Source organism: Stegostoma tigrinum, chromosome 29 (assembly GCF_030684315.1).
Source record: "Stegostoma tigrinum isolate sSteTig4 chromosome 29, sSteTig4.hap1, whole genome shotgun sequence".
Taxonomy (NCBI): Eukaryota; Metazoa; Chordata; class Chondrichthyes; order Orectolobiformes; family Stegostomatidae; genus Stegostoma; species Stegostoma tigrinum.
In genome coordinates this window covers 37,847,256-37,867,106 of record NC_081382.1, presented here as the reverse complement: position 1 = coordinate 37,867,106, position 19,851 = coordinate 37,847,256, and the positions used below count along the sequence as shown (strand labels likewise).

The following is a 19,851-nucleotide window of genomic DNA, read 5'->3' as shown; positions in this document are numbered from 1 at the left end:
TTAGCGTATTCACTTGCATTATATTACTAATGTTATGACATGGAGACAGACAGCTGAATCAAATCAGCCTTCCTATCTCTGTATTCACAACACAGTAAAATTAAAATCTTCAAAGACCCTCAAAATTGACCCCAGTGGCTCTTAACCAGACGTTTTAAATAAACAGTCCTAGACTCTAAATAATCAATCCTATACACTGGATTTGTAGCTTAAACAAAAGATTTAACAATTGATTAGCAATACAGTAATTTTAACAGAGCAAAATTAAACAACAAAGTAAAATCTGAAAGAACTGCGGATGCTGTAAATCAGGAACAAAAACAAAGTTTTTGGAAAAGCTCAGCAGGTCTGGCAGCATCTGTGAAGGGAAAAACAGTTAACGTTTTGGGTCCAGTGACCCTTCGTCAGAACTGGGTGTCCAGCGACTTTATTTTTGTTAAACAACAAACTAATCTAATTTAATGTCTGATTTTAAAGCATTAACCTTTTGTTTTCAACCCCATTCAGACAAATAAACATAATTATGGAATAAATGAAACAAAATAACAAAACTGGCCAGATTATTTAAATGGTTTTCACAATGCGTTGCTCACGGGCATGAACGATTGTTTCTTGGTTGGTTTTATGAAGACATCGAACATTGTCATCTTTTCAGTTCACTCAAAAAATGCTTATCACTTAGTTTCTAGTCTCTGAATTTCCAATAGTTGATAATAGGGAGTTAGGCAGTGAGGTTTCAAACTTCCATGCTGTAACATCAACAACGTCTCCCAGAAACAAGGTTCAAAATCCAGCTCCTCCCTCCGTGTGACCATGATCTTCCTTTGCAGCATTGCTGGCACCAGTTACCAGGGTACTGACCTTGATAATGACCAGACATCTGCTATCTGGTTAAACATACTGCTTCCCCCATATTGAAGAGTCTATGGAATCCTTTTGATCAAAAACCAACCCCAGTTATCTTGCAGGCCTGGTTCCCCCAAGAAAACTATAGCTTGTTTTGTTTTTGAGCTAGTAGTCCAAAGGTTGTCTTCAGCTTATTGTTCTCAGTTCACATCTCTAAACGAAAAATGATAAGAGAATAAAAATAATGAAAAATCAGTGATTGTTCTAACACAGTTTCTTTTAAGATTGCTGTGAGATGCATCATAACCAGTTTTCAAACCTGAGGGGTTATTTTATTGTAGGTGAAGAAACAGAAGTGTATTTTGAATGCTGATTAGATTAAGTTGATGTTTTATGTTAGAGCTTGATACAAGTGCACAGGTGATCATATCTGATATTATATCAACTTTATTTTCTCATCGGTTTTCTCCTCTGTCTCTTTCCTGAATATGTTCATCTTTGTGAGTATATGGCTGCAGAGGTTCCATTTGTCCTCCATTCATCCTCATGGGGCAGTTATAGTTATAAGCCTTAAGTAGAGAGTCTTAACTGCTATGTGGCTGTTCAATCATAAGAGCATCAATACTGAAGCCACACTGTCCTGCTATTGTGCATTATCAATAGCATTATCATTAACATACAAATTCACTTGGCTGTTAGAAATGCAAATGTAGTGTTAACAATCATTTCAAGACAATTAGAATAAAAGAGCAGGGATGTACTGCTAAAGCTGTATTAAGTTCCGGTCAGACTGCATTTGGAATATTGAGAGCAGTTTCGGGCCTTGTATCTAAGGAATGATGGGCTTGTGTTGAAGGGGCCCAGAGGATGTTTAGGAGAAGGATCCTGGAGATGGAGAGCTTGTCAGATGAGAAGCATTTGAGGACTGTTTGTCTGTATGTACTCTGTGGAGTTTAGATTGAGGGGGGGTATCTCATTGACACTTAAAGATTGCTAAGAGACCTGGATTGCCTGGGTGCAGAGGAAATGTTTCCTCTTGTAGAAGAGACTAGGACACAAGGGCACAGCCTCCACGTGAAGGGATGACCTTTAGAACTGAGATGAGGATGAATTTCATCAGCCAGAGGACGGTAAATCTGTGGAACTTACTGCCTCAAAGCTGTGGAGGCCAAGTCATTTGAGTGTCTTTAAGACAGACAGACAGACAGATAGAAAGATTACAGGTAGAAGGGCAATGAAAGTAATGGAGAAACATATCAGCGATGATGAAACAGCAAAGTAGCATCAATGGACCAAATGGCCTAATTACGCTCCTATAATTTGTGGCCTTATGGCACTGCTGAATAGCACTGAACGATGCCCTTTGCTCGTATGTTTCTCTTACCTCCCCAAAATCCAAGATCATTGATCCTAATTTTAATATTGCGACCTCCTTTCTGACTGAAACCCTGACTGTGGGTCAAGCACTTCCTTGAGTATATGGTCCACCTGCCCACATACAAAACCTTTATTATCAATAGAGCATACATCTGACTTTATAAATGATAATTTATAACTAAAATACTTCACGAACATTCTTAGCTGAGGCTAATAACAATACAGCTATGTTTACCTAATTTATATAACTTAAGCATTTTTCTAACCAAAACCTATAACATTGTTACTACCATAATTAATATAATATACGCAGGAACTGGGTAATTTCATGTGATTTAATAGATCTTTGATTCTGTAATAATTTCTCTACGTATTCCTGTCTGTGTTTTGGCTGGAGACCAAGTCATTTCCTCAGCTGTCATTTCCTGACCATTCTGTACCAGTGCCAACTCGTCAACCTGGAAATCTGTTTCCAATCTGTCGACAATCTGATTTTACAGGTAGCTAAACATCCCATTTGCAACATTACCTCAAACTCTTTCCCATCACTCACTGCTAGTATACTCATCCTTTTAACTCCTATTGCCTCTGGGTTGCAATTCCAGAACCACAGTCATCCTAATTTCTGATTCAGAAGAGTCAGCATCGATTTCAAAAGGGGAAATCGTGTTAAACTAACTTTCTAGAGTTTTTTTTTGTAGAAGTGATACACTTGATGGTAAAGATGTTGACGTGCTCTATGTGGACTTTCAGAATTGATTCTTGGATACAGGGCCACAAAACAGGCTTGAGGGAAGTTATAGGCCATGGAATAAAAGGGTCAGTAGAACATGAATTCAACATTGGCTGAGTGATAGGAAATGGAGAGAAATGGTCAATAGATATTTTTTGGGCTGGAGGAATGTTTGTAGTGAAATGGTATGGGACCCTTGCTTTTCCTGATATGTATCAGTAATCTGGATCTTGGTGTGTAGGAGACATTTTCAAACTTTGGAGATGTCGCAAAACTTTGAAGAATTGTAAACTGTGAGGAAGCTACAGACGAGTTAGTGGAGTGGGCAGATCGTGGCAGATAGGTTTCAATGCAGGAAAGGGTGAGGTGATGCAGTTTGTTTAGAAGAACGTTGAAAGACAAATCAAAATCGAGATACGATTCTAAAGGAGCTGCCGGAGCAGAAGTGACCTGTATGTACATGTACACAGATCATTGGAAGTGGCAGAGAAGTTAGAGGGCAGTTATTATAAGAGCATACAACACAATACAAGAGCAAGAAGGTGATGTTGAACTTGTAAAAGTCACTTGTTAGACCTCAACTGGGTATTATGCACTCATTGTAGGAAGGATGTGAATGCAGTGGAGAAGGTGCAGAAGAGGTTTACAAGAATGGTTCCAGGGATGAACAATTTTAGCTATAAAAATAGATTGAAGAATGTAGAACAATACCATTGTGTCTGATTTCTGCGACCTCCTCTGGCGGTGCAATCACCATCCTTTGTGTTTTTAAAAAAAAGTCTTCCTTTGCACATCTCCTTTTAAGTTTACCCTCTCGCCTTACATCTATACCCCTGATATTTGACATTTCCACCTTAAGAAGTTGGAACTGTCTTCCTTGGAGAGAAGAAGGCTGAGGGAGATCTGATAGAGGTTTTCAAAATCATGAGCGGGCTTCCTTTATTCGTTAATGGGATGAGGGTGTCACTGGCTAGGCAGCATTAATTGCCCATTCCTAATTGCCCAGAGGGCAGTTCAGAGTCGACCATATTGCTGTGGGTGGAGTCACGTGTAGGCCAGGCCAGGTAAGGATGGCAGTTTCCTTCCCTAAAGGACATTAGTGAACCAGATGGGTTTTTCCCAACAATGAGTAATGTATTCATGTTGTCATTAGATTCTTAATTCCAGATTTTTTAAAAATTGAATTCAAATTCCACCATCTGCCGTGGCGGGCTTTGAACCCCAGTCCCCAGAATGTTATCTAAGTCTCTGGATTAACAGTCCAGCGATAATGCCACTAGGCATCCCCATGAATCACATTATTGTATGCTCACTCCTGGCTATACACGGATCCATTACCCAGGAACCGTGTACTCCCGAAGGTGGCCCCAGATTTTACTCATGCGCGTGCGTACAGACACACACAGACACACACAGACACACACAGACACCATTACAGTGCTTGGTGAAGTAGAAAGGATAGTACTGTTTCTGTTCATTAAAATGAACAGAAACAAAAAGGCATAGATTTAAAGTGATCTGCAGAAGAAGCAAGGGTCATATGGGAATAAAGAGAATAATTCTCTCAGCAAATTGTTAGGACATGGAATGCAGCCCCTGGAAATGTATTTGAGGCAGGTTCAATTGAAACATTCAACACGGCAGTGTGTGATTACTTGGATGAAAATATGTGAGGGTATGGGAATAAAACAGGAGATTGGCAGTAGATGTTAATGTTCTCTGCTCATTTAATGAGCTGGTGAAGGCACAACAGGCCAAACGACCTTGTTCTGTGCCGTAACATTTCTGTGACTCAGATCACATTATTGTACATTTACTCCTAGCTATATACTGATTCATTACCCATGGAATTGTGTACTCGTGAAGTTGGCCCCACATTCTCTTCCCCACCTTCCTGCACTGACACCCCCCACCCCACACAATTATAGTGCTGTCGCCATTTTTGTGTTTTTGGGGCAGTCTGTGCTCCTCGTCCCCTGCGGTTAACAAGCTAATAATGCACAAACTAATATTGGAGATGTGACTATCTTCTCAAGCATTACTTTTCCCCCTGTTTAAAGCCGTCATCATTTCCTTTTGAAGCTTGAAACGAACATTGATCAGGGAATCTGTGGCTGTAGTTCTGACTTGGCCTAACTTTTATGCGTGCATATTTTTTTGCAATATTTGATATATTTCAATGTGTGGTGTATGATATTTTGGGTATTAGCTAAATTAGTCAAAGAAATTCAGTGCCTGTAATGAACAGCAAATGTTTGGAATCTGAAATGAATATCTTCAAATTAAATTAAGTTTGAAGTGTGCTGTTAATATTTTTAAATTTTTTAAAAAATGTTTAGATACTCGACATCGTTCAAATTCCCTAACTCGTGTTGATGGGCAGCCAAGAGGTACAGTGTTGGCCTGGCAAGAAAGGAAGCCAAGGTAAACATGGGAATACGTCATTATCACTTGTTTACTTTATTAGTTGACGTTTTCCCTAACTGAATCTATAAGTAAATGGTGTTTTTAAGATTTGATATTATTCTTTAGGTCAAATCTTAAATGAATGCGTGCCAAATAGTTGCTGCTAAAAGCTGAGGGTTATCCAAGGTTTGAATCTTGTTATTTTTTTAATTTGTCACTTAGTCATTACTTGCTTTACATTTCTTGTTTTCTGGCCTTGAGTTAGCATTATTTCATCACTGCTGAATGGATGAAATAGTCCAGACTGGGATAAAAGTTACCATAGCCCTATTGAACCGTTGGGCTGCTATCTCATTAGATGACTGGTACTGAGTTTATCCTGGGGGTCACCGTGCCTTGGATGAGGGGAGAAGTTGAGAAGTAGTTCTTCATGGTAACCTAAACTGGTATAAAAAATTGAATCCAAGCTATTGGCATCACTCTGCGTCACAAGCCACCCACCCAACCAACTGACCCCCATGTACGTTGATTTTGTCAACTTGATGCTGAATTATTAATTTATTGATTTGCTAGGGTCAACAGAGTAATATCCCTGTACAACTACAACTAGTCACGTGGGGTTGGAGCCATGGTATATTGATATAATCTTTATTTCGTGAGATCTGATGTGGCATGTGTCCAGCAAACAGATGTTAAACAAGACAAATAAAGATCGTTCCCAATAGTTCTGTTAGATGATGATTACTGCTGTGTATTACTATAGACAGGCAGATTTCACTGTTTCCATGATACAGGCATTGTCTTTTTAGCTGTGTACCAAACAAACATATCCTGAAGTGCATGTATCTTCAATTTCAGCTGGTATTTGTCAATTACCAGTTCTAGAATGACATTATACATTTCCAAATGGTGCATCTTATAAATCTGATTTTGCAACAGACTTTTATTACAGTGCACTGGCTCCCTCTACAGCATGCTCCAAGCAAAGCAATCTCTACCATTTATTTAGGAAGATAAAATGTGTTCCTTATGATGCAAGATAATGAAATGTGAGGCTGGATGAACACAGCAGGCCAGCAGCATCTCAGGAGCACTGTGCTCCTGAGATGCTGCTGGGCCTGCTGTGTTCATCCAGCCTCACATTTCATTATCTTTGATTCTCCAGCATCTGCAGTTCCCATTATCACTGATACAATTCCTTATGATGCAGTTATTCATAACAGAACTAGAACTGTTATCCTTATTTTCCAGAGCTTGAGCATTTCCCACGTGTATAATGTTGATGTAGAGAAACTGTGTACAGTTCCATATGGGATATAGCTTTATTTAATTAAGATTTTAGTTATTACCTTCCACATATCTTGTTGGTACCTATCAGAGTCATAATATAGTTAATTTTACTTTTGCACCTTTACATAAATGGGTACAGCATGCAGCACGTTGTATAGATTGGCTCCTTTTTGAAAGGATCAAGGATGAAAAAGATCTTTGATCTCTGAATTGACACTGCTCGACAATCAATGTAATAATGTAGTCATTGCTTGAGTTTTTGTTTGTAATTCAGTATTTTTCTAATCCACAATGTGGTAAATCTATTGAATATATTTACAAACAGTAATCAATAAATGCATTTTCAAGTACATGAATGTATGTATTATTCAGGTCTTGTGACTAATGCTTTTCATTCTGTTCTCAGACCCTTGTCTCAGCCAACGCCATTTGCCCTTCATTATGCAACTGACAGTGATGTAGATGCTGGCTCTGGAGATAGCGTCAGCTTGGCTAGGTCCATTAGCAAAGACAGTCTTGCATCCAATATAGTCAATGTAACCCCAAAGCATCAGTCTCAGATACTTTCCCCACCTGCAGAAAGCAATGGGAAACGTTTGCTACGGAATGTTGACTTGGATGATGAGGATGACGAGGAGCTTATTGCAATAATTAAGTCAGATGGGGAGCTGCTTAACAGTTCTGATCTTGAGTTACAAAGTGTTTCGTCAAAAGTCACAAGTCAGGCCCTGCCATCAAAGTCTCCCAAAGGACAGCAAAATGACATTGAAGTAACGAACCAATCTGGCGGGTTCTTTTTAGAACCTTTAATGCCTGCAGTCTTAAAACCAGCCAAGGAAAATCTCCTAATTGTTAACAAGTATGAAGAATGTGGAGAGCGAAGATACAGACCTTCCTCAGCAAAGAGAGTAATGGATGGACATTTGCCTTCAATGCGCAAAAAAGCAGTGAATATCAATATGGAGTCAGACATTAACAGGACTTTCACCCCCATAACAAGCTCTGACTTCATTGTAGTTTCTGATTCAGTCAGTGAAAAGTCACTGCGACATGTCGAAGAATCCGGAGATTCCTTAAATAATTTTAGGCCGTTGGCTAGTAGTAGTATTGAAGCTGCAATTCAGGGGGAATCTGGGGGCTTCTTCCTTCATACTGGTGCTCTTGAGGAAGGACTGGATGGTGTGTCAATAAATAACGAAACCACTGTAGGAAATAGTAAACCACATGAAACAACGTGGATTATGAACATGCAAGATTCTGATTCAGAAGTGCTAGATATGGAAGAGGCTGACCAAGATCTAGTTACAGATGAAGAGGTCCAACAAGTCAGAAGTGGGGACAGTGGAGAAGAGGAGTCTAGAAAATTGCATCATGATATGAAGGTGAAAGAACATGAGGACAAGGATGGTGCCAGTGGACGTTCCAGTCCTTGTCTGAGTACGATTTCACAGGCTAGCAGCACATCCATGACCAGTACTAGTATTACAATGACTAACTTCGCTGAGCGTAAACTACAAAGACTTAACAGTGCTGAGGCAAAATCTAGTGCGAGTAGCTCTCAAAAGACCACTCCAGATGGGTCAGAATGTTGTCCTTTACCCATGATGACATGGAGGCAGAGACGAGAACAGAGTCCCAGTAGACAGACCAAAAACAATGCTCAGATGCTGGCCTCTGAACTTGTGCAACTTCACATGCAGCTTGAGGAGAAACGCAGAACAATTGAAGCTCAGAAAAAGAAAATGGAAGCACTGTCCGCTAGACAGCGTCTAAAATTGGGCAAAGCTGCTTTCTTGCATATTGTTAAAAAGGGGAAGAATGAAGGGATTCCTCAACCACTTAAGCCTGAATACCTCACAAAAGAAGCTGAGCTTCCAACTAATGAGGAAGGTGTTGCTCTAGTATGCCAGTCCCCTCGATCAGATGAAGATTTTGCCACCAAAGAGGATTACTTAAAACAGCTAGAAGGAGAAGGGGCAAAAGATTTGCATGAGAAAATCACAGAAAATGATATCCAAGAAAGCATTGCGGCAGTTAGGCAGCGGTGGTTAAAGGAATCTTCACAGACAGCTCAAGATGTTGACAAGAACAAGACGAATTCAAATGGTTTTGAGGATGGAATGGCAGATGTTGATATGAACGAATACAATCGGTCTATTGAGAAACTTAATGAAACTCTGAGCAACCTTCAGTTTGAGATGCACAAGCTTTCGCAGCAGCAGGAGCTCTTGATGAAGCTTAAGGACCAGGCGCCAAACACACCTCTACCAAATGTTAATCGCAATCTGCATGACCAAAAAGTCAGGCAAGCAGTGCAGATTGTGGAACCGCTATCGCCTACAGGAGGTAGTCCATCACAAGCTATACGTAAACAGCCACGCAGCACTCCATTGAAAAGTCCTCGTTCAACAAGGCCAACAGAATTAAAAGTGCCTCGGGATTCTAAAATGCAAGGCTCCTTTCGGATGATCACACCTACACATAATGTCGAAACTCTACCCCATCTACGACCCTCTCCAGGTAGTAAACCATTAAAGTCTGAGATTGATGATATTGTTGATGGTGGTCTTAGCACAGGGACTTCAGAAGGCAGATCTTCTAAAGGTTCTGTAGAGCATACTTCTGAAAGGATGAAGGACGCTGATGGCCCAAAGGAAGATGACGAAGGTAACCAGCGGATATCGGTGCTTTCAGCAACCCAAAAAGACAGTTATAATTATTTCTATGAACAAATCAACACTGAGGCAGTAATTAGCACCCCAAAGAAAGCTGAATATCCGTCACTCATCTCTTCAGATAGATCAGGGAAGGAAAACATTCCTGTTGAGGAACAAACCAAAAACAAGGCAAACCTCATTGAAGTAGATATCTCTGAACTGAAGGCACCAGCAGAAGGCGAAACATCTGAAAGTCAAGGCCTTTCCACCAGTCATGTGATCTGCGAATCTGATCAGAGGTCTGGATTAGGCTTTTTCTTCAAGGTTAGTCATACTTAGACTTAAAATGAACTTTAATAACTTTGCACAATTTGCAAGATAACAACATTTGTCTCCCAGGAAAGTATTTTTCCACATGGTGATTTAGTATTTCTGACCTCTTGGCACCTGAGGGCTGTGATCTTCATTGCTTTAAGTAGGTGCTGAAGGTCCTGTTGCACTTCTTGGAAAAATACACTGAGTTCTCCCTTATTGCAATCAGCATTCCTTTGCCAACTAACAAAGAAAATAGATCAGTTGGTTATTTTGTACACTGCTGTTTATGAATTTTGTTGTGTATTAAATGTTATCATATTTTCCTGCATAACAACAAATGTACTTGCACATCAATTTTATTTAGTACACATAAAATCCTTTGGGAGGCTTTCAATAGACATTATAAGACACTTGTATAAGCAAAAGACTTTTGTCATGTATATCGAATTAATTTCATTCTCACAAGGATCACTTTATTCTGTGTGACAAACATGGAGTTGGTCGCCTGTGCAACACTCGATAGTGTTTGAGTCCCTCAAGAATTTGAATGAAATCTTGCGGTGACTTTTTCAATTGATCACCCTCAAAATCAATTTAAAACAATATCCAATATACTTCTTGAACTCTTCAGGAAATACTGAGCAAACGTGAACATTTCAGAGCAAGGGACCTTGCTGCAAGTATTTTATCTCCTGACTCCCCAAAGCCTGTCAAACATTTACAAGGCAAAAGTGAAGAGTGTGATTGAATTTTCTCCATTTGCTTGGATGAGTGCAGCTACTGCAACTACACGCAAAGCTTGACACCATCCAGAACAACACAGCTCGCTGCATCCTCTCCCTCCATCTCTGATGCTTGGTAGCAGCAGTATGTATATTTACAAGAACTGCAGAAATTCTCCCAAGGATCCTTAGCACCATCCAAATCCATAACCATTCTTTCGTATCCGCTGCCCTTTTGTTTCTACGTGAGAGCACCACTACCTGCAAGTAAGAACCCTTAGTAGCATAAGTTTATAGAGGGGTCTCTTCACAGATCCAAGTTCCCTGAAAGTGGCAATGCAAGAAGATAAGGTGGCCAAGAAGAGACACAACATGCTTACTGCATCAGCTTTAGCCACCTGAAGCATTTCACTGTATGATCGCTTGGTCATTGCAATTGATAGAATTAATTATTGAGTTGTGCTGGAAAATAAATGAGTGTTACCAGTTACATTTGTTGATTCAGTGCTACCTGAACCTGCTATTGCAAATCACTAATGTTTACTGGCCCGCTGTTAGAATCCGAAAACTACAAATTAGAGGGGGCTCTATATTCTCAATATTCCATTTTGTCAAATTACCGTTCAACAAATTTTGTTCCTATTTATTTTGCATTCTCATTTAGTGTCACAATTTCACACATACTATTTTGAGTAAAATTCGTTGGCAGCACAGTCCAATACGATATGTCCATTTTAGAAATTGGAAGGCTTTTTGTTGACCTTCGCAGTGCAAGATAACTCCAAAAGTAGGGTAGATCTATCCTGAAAGGTGTCACCTAAATTGAACAATTAAGATGAAAATCTGAAAATGCTGACGTTCTAGGATGCAATCAGACAAGAATGGTTAATTTTTAGAATTTGATACACAATAGAGGCATATATTAGAGAAAACAGCTTCAAACATCAAAGAAAATGGTTAAAGAAGAGGATCTTGTCTGGGATCAATCTAGTACTGCAGTTGCAGAAGCTAAATGCTGTTCTTTTAAAGGAGGAATGGATGTGACAGCAGTCTTGTGGATGATTGTGCGCAAGTCGTTAAGGGCGGCAGGATAAATAACAAAACAGTTAAGAAAACCTGTTGGAACCTTAGTTTTATACCTGAAGAAATAGACCTGAAACTTTGGCAAAAGTGGGGATAAGGGAAGTGTGGGGAGTGAAGTGGGCACAGAATTTCAGTGACTGGCCCCATCTCACCCATGAACCATTTTTACAGAGAAGGAATTGGAGGTGTGGAAGGACTGACTACCTGTCCACGCATTGTGGGTGTCTTGTTCATCCAATTAAAGGTCTATTAAGACTATTGTTGGAGACTGATTAAAATTTTCTAGTTGGCTTTCAGATTCAAAAAGGTGTTAGGAAACAGTGTATCTGAGAGTGGTAGACATAGCAGTCAGCACTCTACCTTAAAGGCCATGATGGGCTGAATAGCCCCCTTCTGCACTGTAACAATTTTGAGATGTTCTAGGTGTTACAACAGTATTGTAATTCTGTTTGGTTCTGTTTCATATGTGAGGGATATTTTCTGATAAACTGGACCTTTGACCCATTTATAAAGCCTGTTTTATTTTGTGCTATGATGCAAACGTGCTACAGCCAGCCACAGGTAGGTCTGTATACATCTGGTGTAAAAGTGACGTGTTGTTTAAAACAGTTTGGAAGTTAAATGAGCCTGGGTAAGAACCATCGTTTTTTTATAGAAATTGGAAGATTAATGAGCAGGAAGTGCACACATATTTTCTGTCTGAATTCAAAACATATGACATTTTTGTGTGTTGGATATGGAGAATTCCATTTAACTTTGACTTTTTGGTGTTCTGTCTGAGTTCAGACTTCTGGCACTGTACAAAAATGTAATATGCTGTTCTGCTTCTGCTCAAGCACCACCAAGTGGTGAGAGTTGTGAAAACAGAATATTCAGTCCTAGCCCTGAAACTTTATTACATCAGCGTAAGCAGACATGTCCGAAAATTGAATGGATCTTTGAAAGTTCTAAGTCCTTTCATATTATAATTAGCCAAAGATATTTTGGAAAGGGCTCAAGTAGTGTCATTGCATGCTTTTTATCTGACTTGCCACTGACTTAGGTCACGTTTGGAGTATTGTGTGCAGTTTTCAGCCCCCTATCTCAGGAAAGGTGCACTGGCCTTGGAGAAGATTAGGAGGAGGTTCGCGAGAATGGTCCCAGGAATGAAAAGCTTAACATAGGAACTTTTGAAGATTCTGGGTCTATACTCAGTGGAGTTTAGAAGGGTGGGGGTGGGGGCGGGGGCGGAATCTAATTGAAACTTACAGAGTAATGAATGGCCTGGACAATGTGGATGTTGGGAAGATGATTCCATTGGTAGGAGAGACTAGGAACTGAGGGCACAGCCTTAGAGCAAAGGGAAGACCTTTGAGAATAGAAATAAGAAGAAACTTCTTCAGCCAGAGAGTGGTGAATCTGTGGAATTCACTGCCACAGAATGCTGTGGAGGCCAGGTCATTGAGTATACCTAGGATGGAAATAGATAGGTTTTTCATTGTCAAGGGGATCAAGGGTTACAGGGAAAATGCGGGAGAATGGGGTTGAGAAACTTATCAGCCATGATCGAATGGTGGAGCAGACTTGATGGGCTGAATGGCCTAATTTCTGCTCTTGTGTCTTATGATCCTATAATTTACAAGCATGTTCCAATCTGTAAATGTCCCTTAACAATCAGTAATTAAGTTCAGTGATCTGAGGAGGTGCATTTACTGCAATTATATTTTATGGCTTTAAAGAATAGGGTAATTTCACTTGAGTAGAATAACAAAGCATGTTGCTTGATAAATGGTTCTGTCATTGCAAAATAGCCATGGGGTGTATTTCAGAATGTACAAGAAGATAACAAAAATTAGCTTTTGCAATTGTGAGCAAGTTTTAAAGCTATGATTGGTCATTTTCATCTTGTACCTGTTATCCTTACCCTGCGATCACACTTTGCTCCCTTCAGGATGATCAGAAAGCAGAAGATGAGTTGGCAAAGAAGCGGGCTGCGTTCCTTCTAAAACAGCAGCGCAAAGCAGAAGAAGCTCGCTTACGAAGACAGCAGTTGGATGCTGAAATAGAGCAGAAGCGTGATGAAGCAAGGTAAGGCATTTTTGAATTTTAAATAGAACTAGAGATAATGTTTGTAGTTTGTAGATATGACCCGTGATTTTGTGCTATAACCCGAAAGTAAAACCCATTAAAACCTGTCTATTTGTGTACTCTACGGCTTTGAAACTTATTTTTGCCTATAATTAAGCTGCAGGATGAGACCATTGTTGAAGAACGTGACACAAGTTAAACCAAAGTATTTGAAACAATTGTTGTTAAAAGGATCAAATTAGGTTAGACCCACGGATGAAATTACTAGAATGCAATGCCTTCTGTTCTGATAAATGTACTGTTTGCTTACAGTAAACATCCAATTACTGGTTTGACTCTTAGTTTCAGAGTTTTCTTCACCTTTAGTAACTCAGTAGTTAGCATCAGTTTAATAGTAGTGTTCCAAAGTAATTGGTTGTTCTGCTCCCAATTTACCTTGATAATTTCATTTACGCTGTCCTGATTTTTGATCTAATGTTCCATGTACTCGTTGCTGTTTAACTTCCTCTTAAATTATGCAATATATTTTTGACAAGCCTGATCAGATAGCCTGCCTACATCAATACTATCCTGACCGGGCCTTTGAGAAAAGGATGCCTCAATGGTAGACTTAATTTTCCATCTACACTCCACTTCATTTTTCCCAGAAGCTTCTAGTTCACCAAAGGGAGGCATGAATTTGAGATGTTGTGAAGGGATAAAATTACATTTGGATGTATAAGAGAAATTACCTTCTTAGAAGCATCTTGATGATGATGTTACATCGATACTTTGAAAAAGAAGCATCATGTATGGTTTCTTGTAATTTACCGCAAAATTTAAATGTAGTTGTCAGAGACTGTTGGTTCCTTCTTTGCTTTGAGAGTATGCTAGGAAGAGGCTCAGAGTCAACGTACATATAACTGAATGTAGTGGCATGAATTGAATTTTGCCAACAACTTGTATCAGTTATTGAGAAGAAATTTCTCCTCCCATATCCAGGAGTTCTTATTAAAGGTTTTATTAAAGTGGTCACTGATGGTGATGGATAATGTGGCTTTGTAAGACCGAAGTTGCATGTACATCCCCTTTTCCACTGTGCATTGTATCTTAATCCTCTTCATTATGTGTGGTTCTGCCTGATTTTACTGGTATTTATTTTTAGTTAAAGAGTTGACATAATTAATGCAAAGTTCCCTTGCACTTCAGTCTTGCAAAATATAGTTTTGATAGCATAACACATAGCTGACTTTAGCTGATTAACAATCTGGTAATGGTATTAGAGATAACAAAGTGTGAAGCTGGATGAACACAACAGGCCAAACAGCATCTCAGGAGCACAAAAGCTGATGTTTTGGGCTTTTAACATGGCCTGAGAGTTGATAATTACTGGAATCACTTGGAAATGTTTGTGTATTGAAAAGGTTTTATATTGAGCCACATCTACACATTATTAGTTTTAGCCTGTTCACCACTTTATTTATGTCTATGATCACAAAAGTAAGATAATATTGCTTATTCTGTGATTTCAGTTAAACTGGCAAGTTTTGTGTCGGATCTTTTTAGTTCTGCCATTCTGATATGTAAAGTTTAACCTATGACTCTGCTAATTCAGGTTCATTATGTCCTATGTTCATTTTTGTTTTACTATTTAGTTGTGAGATGTAGGTATCACTTCTGGCCAGTATCAGTTGTCAGTCACTAGGTGCCCTTGAGAAGGTGGTGGTGAGCTGCTGCCTTGAACCATTGTGGGTGGGCCCATAATTCCATTATGGAGGGAATTGCAGGATTTTGATCAGTGGCAGTGAAGAAATGGTGATGTGTTTCCAGGTTCAAGATGGTGAGTGGCTTGGAGGGGAACTTGTAAGTGGTAGTGTTCCCATGTTTCTGCTGGTAAGAAGATCTTTCTAGATGGAAGTGGTTGTGGTTTTGAAAGGTGTTGTGTAAGGAGTTTTGGCAAATTTGTGGAATGCATCTTGTAGATAGGAGCAGCAATCTGTACTGAGCGTTAGTGATTGAAGGAGTGGATGCTTGTTGGTGTGGTGCCAATCAGTAGGCTGCTTTGAACTGTATGGCGTCAAGCTTCTTGAGGTTGTTGAAGCTGCGTTCATCCAGGAAAGTGGGGCTATTCCATCACACTCCTGACTTGTGCCTTGTAGAGTCAGGAGTTGAGTAGTTCGCTGCAGTATTCCTAGCCTCCGACCTGCTCTTGTAGCCACTGTGTTTACGTAGGGAGTCCAGTTGAGTTTCTGATGAATAGTAACTCCCAGCATGTTGATAGTGGGGGATTCAGTGATAGTAACACCATTGAATGTCAAGAGGTGGTGGTTGTCTATTGTTAATGATCATTGCCTGGCATTTGTGTGGTATATACGTTACGTGTCAGCCCATGTCTGGGTATTGTTCTGGATATCTGAATCTTGTTTCATTTGAATATCGACCGCTTCAGTATCTGAGGAGTCGTAAATGGTGTTGAACATTGTGTGCAATCATCAGCAAACATCCTCACTTCCTACTTTATGATGAAAGGGAGGTCATTGATGAAGTAGTTGAAGATGTTTGAGCTTAGGACTTTACCCTGAGGAGTTCTTGGAGAGGTGCTGTGGGCGTGAGATAACTGACCTCCAGCAACCACAAACACCTTCCTATGTGCCAGGTATGACTGAAACCAGTAGAGAATTTGCCCCGATCCCCAAAGATTTCAATTTTGCTTAGGCTCCTTGATGCCAAACTTGGTTGAATGTGGCCTTGATGTCAAGGTCTATCACTGTCAACGTGCCCTGGATTTCAGCTGTTTTTTGTTCATGTTTGAACTAAAGCTATAATGAGGCCAGGAACTGAGTTGCCCTGGCAGAGTCCACGTTGGGTGTCAGTGAGCAGATTTATTGCTGAGCAGGTGCTGCTTGATAGCATTGTTGATGACACCTTCCATCCTTTACTGATCGGGGTAGACTGGGGTGGTAATTGGGTGGATTGAATTTATCTGACATACCTGGGCAGTCTCCCACATTATAGGTTAGATGCCAGTGTTGTATTTGCACTGAAAGAGCTTGATTAGGGGAACAGCAAGTTCTGGAGCACAGATCTTTAGTACTAATCCTGGTATGTTCTCAGGGCCTGAAGCCTTTGCAGTATTCCGTGCCTCCGCCTGTTTCTTGATATGCCATGGAGTGAATCGAATTGGCTGAAGACAGTGATGCTGGGGACCACTGGCAGAAGTCAAGATGGATAACCCCTCAGCCCTTCTGGCTAAACGTTGCTGCGAATGCTTCTGCCTTATCCTTTGCACTGACATATTGGGCTTTTCCAACATTGAGGATGGAGATATTTGTGGAGCCTCTTCTCCCAGTGTGTTGTTTGATTGTCTGCCGCCATTCACACAGGGATGTGGCAGTACTATAGAGCTTAGGTCTGATCAGTTGGTTGGGGAATTGCTTAGCTTATCACTTGCTTCTTATGTTGTTTGGCATACAAGTAGTTAGCTTCACCAGGTTGAAACCTCATTTTTAGGTATGTCTGGTGCTGCTCCTGCCATGCCCTCCTGCACTCATCCGTTGAACCGGCGCTGATGCCCTGGCTTTATGGTAATGCTAGAGTGAGGCATATGCCAGGCCCATGAGGTTGGAGATTGTTACTGGAGTGCAGTTCTGCTGCTCTTGGTCCACAGTGGCACATGGACTCCCAGTGGCAAGTTGCTAGATCTGTTCGAAGTCTGTCTCATTTAGCACGGTAGTAGTGCCACACAGCATGATGGAGGATATTCTCAGTATGAAAGTGGGACTTCATCTGTGGACTGTGCAGTGCTCGCTCTTAATGACTCTGTCATTGTCAGATGCATGTGCATCTGGCAGATCAGTAAAGATGAGGTCAAGTATGTTTATCCCTCTGAGCTGATCAGGTCCTAAAGACATAATCAGTAGTGCTGCTGCTGAGCTACTCTTAGTGATGGATATTGAAATTTCCTACCTAGAATACATGTGTGCTTGCTACCCTCACTACTTCCTCTCTAAGTGTTGTTCAACATGAAGGAGTACCGATTCATCACCTAAGGGAGGGAGAGATGTGATAGTGATCAGAAGATTTCCTACCCATATCTAACCAAAAGCCATCAGACTACATGGAGCCTGGAGTCAATATTGAGGACTTCTAGGGCAACTTCCTCCCAACTGTATACCACTGCGCTGCCTTGTCTGCTGGGTTTGTCTTGCTGGAGGGACAGGACATGTCCCAGAGGCCACCATCCCTGGATGCTGTCTATAAGGTATGATTCTGTGAGTATGACTATGTCAGGCTGTTGCTTAACTAGTCTGTGAGACAGCTCTCCCAATTTTGGCATTAGCCCCCAGATGTTAGCAAGAAGGACTTTACAGAGATGTTTCTGTTATTGTTTTTTTCCAGTGCCTACTTCAATGCAACGTGATCTGTCTGGTTTCATTTCTTTATTGAGACTTTGTTGCGGTTAATGCAATGGCTTGCAAGGCTATTTCAGAGGGCAGTTGAGAGTCAACCACACTGATGTGAGCCTGGAGTCACATGTAGGCTAGGTGAGGTTGGCAGATTTCCTTCCCTGAAGGACATTACTGAGCCAGATAGGTTTTTCCAGCAATCAGCAATCGCTTTATAGACATCAATAGATTCTAAAGTCCACCATCTGCCGTGACTGGATTCAAATTCATTTTCCTAGAACATTAGCGGAGTTTCTGGATTAATAGTATAGCAATAATACCCCTAAGCCATTGCTTCCCCTGAATTTCTTAAAAATCTGGGTATTTTCAGTACAAAAGCCAAAAATATTACTTTTTCAAAATGTATTATCAAGTGATTTCCGTTCAGGATCTCTACAAATGTATATTTGACATGTGTTGTCCACAATATGCTCCTGTTAAGAACATTAAAGTTATTTTTGTTTTAAAAGGCGCAAAGCTGAAGAGGACCGGATTCGTAAAGAAGAGGAGAAAGCACGGAGAGAACTGATCAAACAGGAATATCTCAGGCGTAAACAACAACAAATTCTTGAGGAACAAGGACTTGTTAAACCCAAACCTAAAGTTAAGAAGCAACGCCCAAAATCAGTGCATCGGGAGGAATCTTCTAGCGACACCCCATCTCAATACTCTTCTACCCGTAAGTCACAGTGAAGCAGGAAATAATATCATAGAATCTGTACAGAGTGGAAGCAGACCATTCAGCTGATCGGGAGCACACCAACCCTCTGAGTAGCATCCTACCCAGAGCCACACTGTGGCTAACTTAGCTTGGCTAGCCCACCTAAACTGCACATCTTTGGACTGTAGGAGGAAACCAGACATGGAGAGAACTTGCACATTCCTACAGAGAATCACCTGAGGCTGGAATCAAACCGGGGCCCCGGCACTAAGAGGCAGCGATGCTAACCACTGAGTCACCATGTCACCATAGTGTTATGAGTATCAGACTTTCAGAGGGTGCAAATGCCTACTATTATTGTATCACTGTGAAGTTGATTTAGTTGAATAGTGAAACGAAAATGAAAAGTAGTGTAACTCTGCAATGTGGCTTCTGCTGTGACCCGTGATTGCACTACAACTTAATATTGTAAGGCTCCCCTGCTGTGCAATGTTTTCATTGCATTTTGAGTTAGCACAAGGCCAGTATAATCATATGTTGCAAAATTCAGTTGTAAACTATCCTTCCAACTGTTTAGCATAATCTTAAAACTGAAGTTCAGTGCATTCATTGTTCAGTTCATGCGCATGCATCTTCCTCGTAACATTTAAATTTTAAAATGATTGCTGAAAACCATTTTCCAGAAACCCCCCACCAACCTTTTTCTTTTAACAACATGTCTGTGTTATAGAAATTGAAATGGTACTGCACATTCAAGTTTCCTATTTTGCTATTAGAGGATATCTTCTGATTCAGGCAGCGGTCAATCTATTCAAAGAGTGGATTTTTAATAATGTCTAAAATCTGCTGTCCGACTGCCACAATTGCTGATCCAAATCAACTAATCATTACTTACCTTTGATAATCTGTAAACACAAATTAGAGATACAAGCTGTACGCAAATGACTTGGAATGAAAATTCTACACATCCTGGGAAGGTTCCTGCAGGATGGAAAGTAGCAAATGTAACCCATTATTTAAGGGAGGGAGAGACAAAATGGAGGACTTACAGACTTGTTAATTTAACATCGGTGGTTGAGAAAAGATTAGAATTTATGCTAAAGAATGTGGTAATTAGACATTTTAAAACTGTATTAGTTAGCATAGGTATCTGAAAGGGCAATTGTGTTTGTAAGATCTGTTCAGAGTTTTTTGAAGATGTTACTTGTACCATAGATAAAGGAAAACAAGTGAATGTGGTGTAGTTGGATTTTCAGAAGACTTTTGACAG

At 40.3% G+C, this 19,851-nt stretch overlaps 1 protein-coding gene across 5 annotated transcripts in view; it reads left to right on the top strand.

Annotated features, from left to right (window-relative positions):
• The window catches only part of camsap1b (calmodulin regulated spectrin-associated protein 1b), a 106,345-nt gene that overhangs the window by 72,585 nt on the left and 13,909 nt on the right, over positions 1 to 19,851 (top strand). For 4 of the 5 annotated variants that reach the window (XM_048558685.2, XM_048558684.2, XM_048558683.2 and 1 more), the window contains 4 exons: positions 5,296 to 5,380; positions 7,059 to 9,633; positions 13,360 to 13,496; positions 18,391 to 18,599. In XM_048558685.2, coding sequence (XP_048414642.1) covers positions 5,296 to 5,380; positions 7,059 to 9,633; positions 13,360 to 13,496; positions 18,391 to 18,599 — 3,006 coding nt within the window. The other variant, XM_059638384.1, reaches the window with a different exon arrangement.